This window comes from Dama dama, chromosome 12 (genome assembly GCF_033118175.1).
Source record: "Dama dama isolate Ldn47 chromosome 12, ASM3311817v1, whole genome shotgun sequence".
Classification (NCBI taxonomy): domain Eukaryota; kingdom Metazoa; phylum Chordata; class Mammalia; order Artiodactyla; family Cervidae; genus Dama; species Dama dama.
This window is the reverse complement of record NC_083692.1, coordinates 81,446,122-81,460,021: the sequence shown is the minus strand read 5'-3', so window position 1 is coordinate 81,460,021 and position 13,900 is coordinate 81,446,122. Positions and strand designations below refer to the sequence as shown.

At 37.8% G+C, this 13,900-nt stretch overlaps 1 protein-coding gene and 1 pseudogene across 1 annotated transcript in view; one reads left to right on the top strand and one right to left on the bottom strand.

Annotated features, from left to right (window-relative positions):
* Positions 1–13,900, top strand: part of REC114 (REC114 meiotic recombination protein) — a 108,680-nt gene that overhangs the window by 20,091 nt on the left and 74,689 nt on the right. The window contains exon 2 of the mRNA XM_061157908.1: positions 8,708–8,797. Within this exon, the coding sequence (XP_061013891.1) occupies positions 8,708–8,797 (90 nt within the window). The remainder of the gene's footprint in view (positions 1–8,707; positions 8,798–13,900) is intronic.
* LOC133067421 (small ubiquitin-related modifier 1-like) lies at positions 140–444 on the bottom strand (annotated as a pseudogene).

Sequence of the window (13,900 nt, the reverse complement as noted above, 5' to 3'; positions counted from 1 at the left end):
TAATAGACACTAGAATTCAAATTACTAGATATTTTACAGAGAGGGGGTGCCACTTTTCAATTCTGTTTTAAACACCACATTATAGAAGCACTATTTTAAAAAAATAAAAAAGAATTAAGGGAAAAGAAAAAAAAAAAACCTAAACCATTGAATGACCCCCTGTTTGTTCCTGATAAACTTCAATCACATCTTCTCCCTTCAATCCCAGGTCTTTTGGAGTATGACTGTCACCAGTGCTCTGGCCTTCAAAGAGAAACCTGGTTGAATTCATGTGAATTCCCTGTCTTTGACAGTTGCTTCTTTGAGTTTCTTGAGATATGTCATCATTTTCACTTTGAAGTGAATCTCACTGCTATCCTGTCCAGAAACTTTGAGTTTAATATGTTCTTCTCTCTTCTTATCCCCCAAGTCCTCAATTGAAGATCTTGCCTACTGGTCAGACATGATGATGGTGGCGTCCCTTGCTGTCTCTGCACAGCAGTGGCCTGGCTAGGCAGAACTTTGCCTGCTTCATGTATTTTTAAGTTCTTGTTGGTGATGTAAATGTTTAGGATAATTACGTCTCTTGACTGATTGACTCCTTATCATTATGAGATGATCTTTTCTATACCTTTTGATGGTCTTGCCTTAAATTAATATAGCTATTCCAGCTTTCTTTTGACTAGTATTCAGTTCAGTTCAGTTGCTCAGTCGTGTCCGACTCTTTGCAACCCCATGGACTGCAGCATGCCAGGCCTCCCTGTCCATCACCAACTCTTGGAGCCTACCCAAACTCATTTCCATTGAGTTGGTGATGCCATCCAACCATTTCATCCTCTGTTGTCCCCTTCTCCTCCTGCCCTCAGTCTTTCCCAGCATCAGGGTCTTTCCAAATGAGTGAGCCCTTCGCATCAGATGGCCAAAGTATTGGAGTTTCAGCTTCAACATCAGTCCTTCCAATGAACACCCAGGACTGATCTCCTTTAGGATGGACTGGTTGGATCTCCTTGCAGTCCAAGGGACTCTCAAGAGTCTTCTCCAACACCATAGTGTTAGCAGTGTGTGTTTTTCTCACCCTTTTGTTTTTTACCTGTTTGTATGTTTATATTCATATATAGTTGTGCCTTGTCGTCTCATCTTGTTGTCAGATTGTCTTTTATTGAAATATCTAAACCATTTACATTTAATGTGGTCATTGAGAGGGTTAGGTGTAAGTAGTCTTGGTATTTTCTTTGTCTTTGTCCCACCTGTTCTTCCTTTTATATTCTTATTATTTTGGATTCATTAAATATTGTTTTTAGTCACTTATATCCATCTTCTTTTAAAGAAGATACATAGACAGATAAATAAGTAAATATAAAAAACAGAATTGGTAAGAATTGGTGTGATTGGGCATAGTCGTGGAGAAGAATTGGACCCATTCTGTTGACCAGTGCCAGCTGCAGGCATTGCAGTTTTCGGTGTATCTCATCAATTTACTGAGCATACCTCTCAGATGTTATGGCTTCGCCAGTATTCAGAATTCAGTCTGTAGTAGGTCAGACCGGCAGCAGACTACCACATGGTGACCACAGTCTTTTTGGTGCAAGTTTGGCCTTGCACCAAATACTTCAGAACTTCTTCTTAGTCCAGCCATTGACCTGGTCATCGCTGGTTGTCATTTAACATCTACTTTTCGTGGCACATTACAATCCAATTGAGAAATGGTTCATTGTTATTGTGTAGAATAAGAGAAGATGACACTTCAAAATGATAATTATTTTGATTTTCAGTGAGCTCGCGAGGCACCCACTTACCAAGCTTTTTCACCTTTCCAATTTGCTTCAAATGTCTAATGACTGGAGAATGGTTGACATTGAGTTCTTCAACAACTTCTTGCGTAGTTGTAAGAGGATCAGCTTCTATGATTCTCTCAATTGGTCACTGTCAACTTCTGATGGCTGGCCACTGCACTCCTGATCTTCAAGGCTCTCATCTTTGCAAAACTTCTTGAACCACCACTGCACTGTACTTTCTTTAGCAGTTCCTGAGCCAAATGCTTTGTTGATGTTGTAAGTTGTCCCCACTGCTTTATGACCAACTTTGAGCATAAATAAGAAAATCACTTGAATTTACTTTTTGTCTAACATAATTTCCTTAGTTTTAAAATAAATATAAAATGAACAGTAAGTAATAACTCTTTAGCAAAAAAAATAGTGATAAATGTGCATTAAAATGATGTATAATATAATCACATTTAAGAATGTATTGCAGTATCAAATGGTAAAGTTCAACCGTGCAAAACTGCAATTACTTTTGCACCAACCTAATACCTGATTTGGATAATGGGGCAGGGAGTTGTTGGCAGTTTTCAGTAGGATGGTCCGGAAAGGTGTTACTTGGAAATATGATATTTAAGCAAAGGCCTGAAAAAGATCAAGGAATGAGTCATGTGGATCTAGGAGGAGACAATTTCAGATAGAACAGCAATTGTAAAATCCCTGAGCTTTATAATCAGGAATGTGCCTAGCAGGTTCAAGGAGCAGCAAAGAGGCCAGTGCAGCCAGAGTAGCATGGCCAAAGGGACAATGAGAGCAGAGAGGTCATGGAGGGCTAGATTGTGGAGCACCTTGCATGAGTCTCTGAAAGAGATGGAAAGCTGATATTGGGTTTTGAGCTAGAAATGACATGACCTGACTTAGGTTTTAAAAGGATCACTCTGGAAGATGGTACTTTAGGATATTAGTCCGCCATCTTCTTGGATCCCTGGCTTGCTGAATAAAGTCTCTATTCCTTGCCATAAAAAGGACCACTCTGGCTACTGTAATGAGAATAAAATGTGTTGGAAAGGGAGAGCAAGAATAGAAACTGGAAAGCCAGTTAGGACGTTATTATAATAAGCCAGCTAGAGATGATGCTAACTCAGGCCAGACTTGTGAGAAGTGGTTAGACTCTGCATATTTTGAAGGACTTGTTCTTGGATGTGGGTATGCAAAAAGTAGAGGATTCAAGAATGATTCCAAAAAAAAAAAAAGAATGATCCCACAGTTTGACCTAACAAAATGGAAGTGTAGAATTATATTCTGAGGTAGGAGGTGGGAAAATTGTGGGAGTCAGAAACCTCCAGCAGTCTGGTCCATGGTCGATGTCTTGTGCATACAGCCTTGCCGCCCCCCGTTTTGGCTCTGAAGAGTGGGCCTTGGACCTGGAACACTTACTTAGCAAGAGATAGAGTCCTCACAGCCTGTGCTTCTGTGTTCTGCTGAAGCATCATATGGCACCTGGCCAGCTGCATTGCTGTATCTGTCACCTGGGGGGAGAAGGAGGAGTCGTTTTGCTACAGCCCTGAGGGGTGAGTACCGGCCAGCTGCCCTCCATGGCCGCCTAGAGGGATTTGCTGGCCATGGGGGATCCAGCCTCCGGTACTAAGCTTGATCAAGTACTGTTTCCTCCACTGCTTGACTGTTGTTTTCCATGGACTCCAGTACCACAATACAGTGAGCAGAAGTGTTTGGACTTCTACTTCTGGTGACAGGCAACAGATGCCACTTGCTTGACAGTTTGTGAATATTGAATGAATGGGAAGATTTGGATGTCAAGTTAGGGGCTGCTAATTTTGAGGTGATGGACTGTTAAGTAGAGATGTTGAGTGGCCAATTAGGTGTAAAAGTTTGGGGATTTCCCTGGTGATCCAGTGGTTAAGACTGTAATTCCTACTGCTTGAGGAGTTAAGATCCTACATGCCACGTGGCACAGTCAAGTAAAAAAGATGTAAAAGTTTAAAGGTCAGGGGAGAAAATATGATATAATTATTTGGAAAGAATTGTCATCTCCATAAATGAGCATTTCTGTCTAACAAGAAATGTATATAAAAATATTCTAAACAGCATTATTTGCAGTAGATTTACATTAGAAAACAATATTCATCAACAGAAGACATAAAAGAATTCTCTATGATTCCATTCATATAAATAAAACTAAACCATGGTGTTAGAAGTCAGGATAAATATTATCTTAGGGAAAGGAGGGAGCAGGTAGTGATTGGGAGATAGCACTAGAGTAATTTCTAGATGTTTGTATGTGTTAGTTGCTCAGTCATGTCTGACTCTTTGCAATCCCATGGAGTGTAGCCTGCAAGGCTCCTCCTTCCATGGGATTTTCCAGGCAAGAATATTGGAGTGGGTTGCCATTTCCTGCTCCAGGGGATCTTCACCACCCAGGGATTGAACCCGAATCTCCTGCATTGCAGGCAGACTCTTTATCGTCTGAGCCACCATCTCAGTAGTGATTGTGTGTTTGCTTTATCATCCCTCATTGAACTGTTCATTTAAGTGTTGAGCACCTTTTGGGACATATGTTATAGTTATTTTAAAAAAGAAGTCTAACTGTCATGTTAGAATATTGGCTCCCAAAGAATTTGTTTCAGGCTCCAGTTTCAATAGCTGTGCTTGATTGCTAGCTGTCCTTGCCCTTTTAAGTGTTCATGAAAATTACAAGGTAGTCTGTTTAAAACTATGATGGAAAAGCATTGTACAAATAATTGAACTCCTAATATTGGGAAAGAGGCTGAATAACAACCACTGAGGGAAATAGTGCAGGGCTTAACATACCTCCTTTGACATCCAGAATGTTACTCGATTTTTAAATTTGGAATTTAAAGTGAATTAGAGAAAAGTCTAATTTTCCCCCTCAGTCTTTCCCATCAGAAAGTTTCCATAAGCCTCTTACCCTTACCCATCAGAGAGCAGACAGAATGAAAATCACAATCATAGAAAACTAACCAAACTGATCACATGGATCACAGCCTGTCTAATTCAATGAAACTATGAGCCATACCTGGTAGGGCCACCCAAGATGGACGGGTCATGATGGAGAGTTCTGACAAAACGTGGTCCCCTGGAGAAGGGAATGGCAAACCACTTCCGTATTCTCCTTGAGAACCCCATGGACAACATGAAAAGGCAAAAAGATAGGACACTGAAAGATGAACTCCCCAGGTTGGTAGGTGCCCAGTATACTACTGGAGCTCGGTGGAGAAATAACTCCAGAAAGAATGAAGAGATGGAGCCAAAGCAAAAACTATACCCAATTGTGGGTGTGACTGGTAATGGAAGTAAAGTCTGATGCTGTAAAGAGCATTATTGCATAGGAACCTGGAATGTTAGGTCCATGAATCAAGGCAGATTGGAAGTGGTCAAACAGGAGATGGCAAGAGTGAATGTCGATGTTTTAGGAATCAGTGAACTAAAATGGACTGGAATGGATGAATTTGACTCAGATGACCATTATATCTACTACTGTGGGCAGGAATCCCTTAGAAGAAATGGAGTAGCCATCATAGTAAGCAAAAGAGCCTGAAATGCACTACTTGGATGCAGTCTCAAAAATGACAAATGATCTCTGTTCATTTCCAAGGCAAACCATTCAGTATCACAGTAATCCAAGTCTATGCCCCGACCAGTAATGCTGAAGAAGCTGAAGTTGAATGGTTCTATGAATACCTACAAGACCTTCTAGAACTAACACCCAAAAAGATGTCCTTTTCATTATTGGGGACTGGAATACAAAAGTAGGAAGTCAAGAGATACCTGGAGTAATGGGCAGATTTGGCCCTGGAATACAAAATGAAGCAGGGCAAAGGCTAACAGAGATTTGCCAAGAGAATGCACTGGTCAAACACCCTCTTCCAGCAACATAAGAGAAGACTCTACACATGGACACCACCAGATGGTCAATACAGAAATCAGATTGATTATATTCTTTGCAGCCAAAGATGGGGAAGCTCTGTACAGTTAGCAAAAACAAGGCCAGGAGCTGACTGTGGCTCAGATCATGAACTCCTGATTGCAAAATTCAGACTTAAATAGAAGAAAGTAGGGAAAACCACTGGATCATTCAGGCATGACCTAAATCAAATCCCTTACGATTATACAGTGGAAGTGACAAATAGATTCAAGGGATTAGATCTGATAGACAGAGTGCCTGAAGAACTATGGATGGAGGTTCGTGATATTGTACAGGAGGCAGTGATGAAGACCATCCCCAAGAAAAAGAAATGCAAAAAGGCAAAATGGTTGTCTGAGGAGGCCTTGCAAATAGCTATGAAAAGAAGAGAAGCAAAAGGCAAAGGAGAAAAGGAAAGATATGCCCATTTGAGTGCAGAGTTCCAAAAAATAGCAAGGAGAGATAAGAAAGCCTTCCTCAGTGATCAAAGTAAAGAAATAGAGGAAAAAATAGAATGGGAAAGATTAGAGAGCTCTTCATGAAAATTAAAGATACCAAGGGAACATTTCATGCAAAGATGGGCTCAATAAAGGACAGAAATGGTATGGACTTAACAGAAGCAGATGCAATTAAGAAGAGGTGGCCAGAATACACAGAAGAACTATACAAAAAAGATCTTCATGACCCAGATAACCACGATGGTGTGATCACTCACCTAGAGCCAGACATCCTGGAATGCGAAGTCAAGTGGGCCTTAAGAAACATCACTGTGAACAAAGCTAGTGGAGATGATGGAATTCCAGTTGAGCTATTTCAAATCCTAAAAGATGATGCTGTGAAAATGCTGCACTCAATATGTAAGCAAATTTGGAAAACTCAGCAATGGCCACAGGACTGGAAAAGATCAGTTTTCATTCCAATCCCAAAGAAAGGCAATGCCAAAGAATGTTCAAACTACTGCACAGTTGCCCTCATCTCACATGCTAGCAAGTAATGTTCACAATTCCCCAAGCAAGGCTTCAGTAGTACATGAACTGTGAACTTCCAGATGTTCAAGCTGGATTTAGAAAAGGCAGAGGAACCAGAGATCAAATTGCCAACATCCACTGGATCATAGAAAAAGCAAGAGAGTTCCAGAAAAACATCTACTTCCACTTTCTTGACTATGCCAAAGCCTTTGACTGTGTGGATCACAACAAACTGTGGGAAATTCTTGAAGAGGTGGGAATACCAGACACCTGATCTGCCTCCTGAGAAATCTGTATACAGGTTAAGAAGCAACAGTTAGAACTGGATTTGGAGCAACAGACTGGTTCCAAATCAGGAAAGGAGTACATCAAGGCTGTATATTGTCACCCTGCTTATTTAACTTATATGCAGTGTACATCATGCAAAATGCCGGGCTGGATGAAGTACAAGCTGGAATCAAGATTGCCAGGAGAAATAGCAACAACCTCATATATGCAGATGACACCACCCTTATGGCAGAAAGCAAAGAAGAACAAAAGAGCCTCTTGATGAAAGTGAAAGAAGAGAGTGAAAAGATTGGCTTAAAACTCAACATACAGAAAGCGAAGATCATAGCTCCAGTCCCATCACTTCATGGCAAATAGATGAGGAAACAGTGGAAACAGTGACAGACTTTATTTTCTTGAGCTCCAAAATCACTGCATATGGTGACTGCAGCCATGAAATTAAAAGACGCTTGCTTCTTGGAAGGAAAGCTATGACCAACCTAGACAACATATTAAGAAGCAGAGACATTACTTTGCCAACAAAGGTCTGTCTAGTCAAAGCTATGGTTTTTCCAATAGTCATGTATGGATGTAAGAGTTGGACTATAAAGAAAGCTGATGGTGAAGAACTGATGTTTTTGAACTGTGGTGTTGGAGAAGACTCTTTTGTGTTCCTGGACTGCAAGGAGATCCAACCAGTCTATCCTAAAGGAAATCAGTCCTGAATATTCATTATAAGGACTGATGCTGAAGTTGAAACTCCAATACTTTGGCCACTGATGTGAAGAATTGACTCAGTAGGAAAGACCCTGATGCTGGAAAAGATTGAAGGCAGGAGAAGAAGGGGACGACAGAGGATGAGATGATTGGATGGCATCACTGACTCAATGGGCATGAGTTTGAGTAAGCTCCACGAGTTTGTGATGGACAGGGAAGCCTGGTGTACTGCAGTCCATGGGGTCGCAAAGAATCGGACATAACTGAGCAACTGAACTGAACTGAGAGAAAAGTCAGTAGGAAATCTTGAGTATCTATGAGTTATTTTGCTTTAATTATCTCAATTCTCTACCACAACTGTAGAATATATCTAGCAATATAAAATATAATGAGAGTAAATGCATGGTCTTATGTTTAGGTTCAGATGAAGAAAGTGAAAGTGTGATTTACCAACATAGATGATGAAGTTTCAGGAGGTTTTGTTGATAGGATCACTCTTCAGTGGGATTACCCCTCCCAAGATTAATGTGAAATAGTAGGCTTCATTATGCAAGTAATGGGAGATGATGAAATCACACCAAGAGTATTATGGTCAGTTTGGGGTACCCTGTTTTTAAGAGTGACATTACAAATTAAATCTCATCTCCAGAAAAACACCAGATTTTGAGGGGTTATGAAAATGGAGTATATGGCTGAAAAAACAGACAACAACTTGTATTCTGACAACAACTTGTAAGGTATTATTCCCATGTTACAGAAAGGAAATTCAGGCTCAAAGATAATGATTTATTAAAATGTAACTCAAAAGTGGTTGTCTCAGGCACCATATCTCTCAATTCCTGATTTAGTATTGTTATTTCAAAATATTGGTTTTTGTTGTATTTTTTAAAAAGCTTGGTTATTAACCCCTGTACGAGGAGAAACTTGAAACTCTAGGGGAATGATTACACATTAAATGAGGTTGAAAGGGAACATTTAGATTGGAAGATCAATGTGAGAAGATAGTTTGGTTTTAACTATCAGAACTAACTAACAGAAACATCCTAAATACATTTTTCTCTTTCTTTTTCAAGGTTTTTGACTCCAGTGAAGAATCTGGGCATCTTGTTCTCACCATAGTTATATCGGGGCATTTCTTCATTTCCCAAGGACAGACACTGTTGGTAGGTTTTATGCATATAATATGCATATATTTCTTTGTAAGCTTAACATTAATTTTGTATCCTTAAGGTTCTTCAGTCTCATTGAAATTTATCAGGTTCAACAAATTAAGCATTTATTGAATGTTCTATAACAGAAATAAAAAGACATAGTATTTCCTGCCATTAAAGGGATTTTAGGGTTTTCTTGGGAGTCAAAGTGGATCAAAGGGTTAAGATTAATCAGTATTATAAAGGATTCTTCATTGGGGAGATTGGGTTGAAGACAGTTTAGACTTATAGAGAAATGGATGGAGAGTTTTCTAGATAAAGAATATGTGCAGAGGAATTGTTGTTTATTAACCGACTTGCTCTCAGTTGGTTGTTGTCAACTTCTGATGGCCTGCTGCTATGCTTCTCATCTTCAAGGCTCTTATCTCCTTTGCCGAACTTCTTGAACCACCAGTGCATCAGGCTAAATGCGTTGTTGATGTTTCAAGTTGTCTCTGCTGTTTTACAACCCATTTTGAACTCAAATAATTTGCTCAAATTGCTTTTTGTCTTACATCATTTCTATAGTCTAAAATAAATAGAAAAAAAAATCAAATAATAAGTCACTGAAAAATGAAAGCGAAAGTTGCTCAGTCATGTCCGACTCTGCTACACCATGCACTGTAGCCCACCAGACTCCTCTGTCCAGGGAATTCTCCAGGCAAGAATACTTGCCTGGTAGCTCAGACAGTAAGGAATCTGCCTACAATGCAGGAGACCCAGGTTCAATCCCTTGATCAGGAAGATCCCCTGAAGAAGGGAAAAGCCACCCATGCCAGCATTCTTGTCTGGAGAATTCACTGGACAGAGGAGCCTGGCAGGCTACAGTCTATGGAGTTGCAAAGAGTCAGACATGACCAAGTGACTAACACTTTCACTTCCACTTCAGTAAGTCATTAGCAAAAAACTTGAAGCAAGAAATACACATTAAAATGATGTATAACATAACCACATTTACTTAAGAATGTATTCCAATATCAAATGGCAAAGTTCAGCAGTGCAAAACTGCAGTTACTTTTGCACCAACCTAATAATTCCCTGTGGTATACAATAAATCTTTGTTCTTTATCTGTTTTATATATTGTAGTTTTATCTGCTAATGCCAAACTCCTAATTTATCCTGTCATCTTTCCCATTTGGTAACCATGAGTTTGTTTTCTATATCTGTGAGTCTGTTTTGTAAGTAAGTTCGTTTATATCATATTTTAGATTCAACATGTAAGTGATTTATGATATTTGATTTACTTCACTTAGTATAATAATCTCTAGATTCATCCATGTTGCTGCAAATGGCATAATTTCATTCTTATGGCTGAGTAATATTCTGTTATGTCTTGGCTGCTATAAACATAGGGGTGCAAGTACCCTTTAGTAGAATTGCTAGATCATATGGTAGTTCTATATTCTAGTTTTCTGAGGAACCTCCATACTGTTTTCCTTAGTAGTTGCATCAACTTACATTCCCACCAACAGTGCAGGAAGATTCCCTTTACTCCACACTCTCTCTTGCATTTGTTATTTGTTGACTTTTAAATGATGGCCATTCTGACCAGTGTGAAGTGATACCTCACTGTAGTTTTGCTTTGGCATTTCTCTAATAAGTAGTGATGCTGAGCATCTTTTTCATGTGTCTGGCTATCTGTCTGTCTTCTTTGGAGAAATGTCTTTTTAAATTGGGTCGTTTGGTTTTTTGTTGTTGTTGAGTTATATTTTCTGTTGGTAGATTTTGGAGATTAAGCCCTTGTTGGTCGCATCATTTGAAAATATTTTCTCCCACTCCATAGGTTGTGTTTTCATTTTTTAATGCTTTGATTCAGTCCCATTTGTTTATTTTTATTGCCTTAGGAGACTGACCTAAGAAAACATTGCTACGATTTATGTCAGAGAATATTTTGCTTGTGCTGTCTTCTAGGAGTTTTATGGTGTCATATCTGATGTTTAAGTCTTTTAATGGCCTTTGTTTTAAAGTCTGTTTTGTCTGATGTGAATATTGCTACCCCTGCTTTCCTGTCATTTCCGTTTGCATGAAATGTATCTTTTTCTATTTCCTCACTTTCAATCTATGGGTTTCCTTCACCCTAAAATGGGTCTCTAATAGGCAACATATTGTAGGCTCTTATTTTATATCCAGCCTGCCACTCTGTATCTTTTATTGGAGCACTTAGTTCATTGAAATTTAAAGTAATTATTGATAGATATGTATTTATTAACATTTAAAATATTGTTTTCCAAAAGCTCTAATTTTATAAAAATGCATAACATTAAAAATGTTTTTTATTCTGAATACACATAAACACAGACATACTGTAGAAAACTTATAGAATAAAGAAATATATAAAGGAGAAATAAAAATCTCCTTGTTTGAAAGTTCATTTTTTTTAAATTGAAGCACACTTGATTTATAGTATCATGTTAGTTTCAGGTATATGACAAAGTAATTCAGTTATATATATATTTTTCAGATTATCTTCCCATTACAGGTTATTACAAGATATTGAATATAGTTCCCCTGTGCTATGCAGTAAATCCTTGTTGCTTTTCTGTTTTAAATATGGTAGTGTGTATATGCTGATCTCCTACTCCTAATTTATCCTTCTCTCCCCCTTCACCTTTTATAACCAAAAGTTTGTTTTCTGTGTCTGTTAGTCTGTGTCTGTTTTGTGAATAAGTTCATTTAATTGTCTTTCTCTATTTGACTTACTTCACTTGGTACGATAACTTTTACATCTATTCATGTTGCTGCAAATGGAAAAAATTCATTCTTTGTATGGGCCAAGTAATATCCATTGGGCATACCAGATCTTTATCCATTCATGTGTCAATGGACGTTTAGGTTGCTTTCATGTCTTGGCTGTTGTAAATAGTGTTGCTATGACCACTGGTGTACATACATCTTTTCAAATTAAAGTTTTCATCTTTTCTGGATATATGCCCAGGAGTGTGATTGCTGGATCATATGATAACTATTTTTAGTTTTTTTAAGGAATCTCTATATTGTTTTCCATAGTGGCTGTACCACTTTACATTCTCACCGACAGTGCAGGAGTGTTCCCTTTTCCCCACATCCTCTACAGTATTTATTATTTGTAGATTGAAAGTTTATGTTTGAATTGGTATTTAGAAACAAAATGAGTAGAGAAATAAGATAGTTATTAATTTCCAGTCAGAGAAATTGTACAAGAAAAGAAATGTAAGAGAAGGCTATTACATCAATTAGCTGTGATTGGTATCTATATTGACATAATAAATTTGTATAGATATTGACTGACTACTTAGGCATAATATACTCATTTAACAAATGTTTATTGAGCAATTACTGTATTCTGGGCATTGTTCTAGGTGCTAGGGATACAGCAGTGAACATCAAAAACAAAAATCCCTGTCATGATGGAGTGTCATTGTTCTAGTGGGACAAGCAGTAATAAATAGATCAAATATATTTAAAAGATATGAATTTTTAGTGAATCCCTTACACGTCCTGTTATGGCAGCATCCCACAGTTGTATACTGTGACAATTCATCCCTCCACTCTAGTGGAAGATAGCTTTATCTTTGAATGTGAGATGACCTGCAAAGGCATCTTTGTGTTCCTTGTTACTTTTAAAATTGTAGCACTACTTGGACAGTTGTGCTTTATCTGCCGCTATTAGGGCTTATATCAGTTGCCAAGAGACAAGATTTCTTGTTTAACTTCGAAAGTAGGATTTTCCAGATGATGAACTGATGGATGTCGAGCACAAACTAATTCTCCTTGTCAGTATCATGGCTCTTTGCTGAATGGTGTCATTAAGGCCGTTTGATTTCCTCAGACATAGGGTCCCATCCTGTTCTTATCTCTGCTCCATTCTTTTGCACCAATAGTAGTTGTTGTTACAAACTTTATATCATACATGGAATGATTTTTGCACGGCAGTAACAAGAACCAAGTTTATAAAATTCTAAGACATCACTGTTGAGATGTCTACAGCTTGGTACATGTTGCACATACGTGTATAACTTGGTTAATATTTTTAAAAATCTTCTTTAAACACTTTTTTAAAAGATACCTTCATTAAGTTATAATTTACATAAAATAAAATTCACTAATTTTGAGTGTTCAGTTTGATGTGTTTTGATAAGCATATATATTTGTATAACTACCACACAATCATGATATAGGACATTTCAGTTAATATAGAAAGTTTCCTTGTGCATCTTTGTAATTCGTTCTCTCTGCCCACCATTGGCATCTAGCAAAACCACTGATCTGCTTTCTGTCACCATAGATTTGCCTTTTCTAGAATTTCATATAAATAAAATCATACAATATGTAGTCCTTTTGTGTCCAGCTTCTTCCACTTAGTGTAATACTATTGAGAGTCATCCATATCGTTCATTCTTTTCACTACTGAATAGTATTCTGTTATGTGGATAAGCCTAATTTGTTTATCCATTTGATTTTTGATAGACATTGTGTTGTTTCCATTTTTTTTACTATTATGAATGATGCTGATATAAACATTTGCATACAGCCTTTTTTTTTTTTCATTTTTCTTTAGTAAATTCCCAAGAGAGGAACTGTTGCTGGATCATATGGTACATGTGTTTAACTTTATGAGACACTGCAAAGCTGTTTTTCAGAGTTGCATTCCTACAAACACTGTATGAGGGTTCTGGTTGTTCCATGTCCTCACCAACACTTGGTATTGTTAAGTTCAACTATTTAACTGTTCTTGTACATATGTAGTGGTATCTCATGGTGGTTTTAATTTTAATTTCCTTAAAGGCTAATGATATTGACCATCTTTTTGTGTGTATTTACCATTTGTGTATTTTATTGAAGTATCTTGTTTTTATCTTATTACCATGTTCAATTGAACTGTTTGTCTTTTCATACTGAATTATAAGTTCTTATTTGTTCCTTTTTTCGCCTTTCTTTTTTAAAATTTTATATCAGAGATGGTTGATTAACAATGTTGTGTTAGTTTCAGGGGTACAGCAAAGTTATTCAATTATATATCATCTATTCTTTTTTCAGGTTCTTTTCCCATTTTAGGTTGTTATACAATATTGAGCAGCGTCCCCTGTGCTATACAG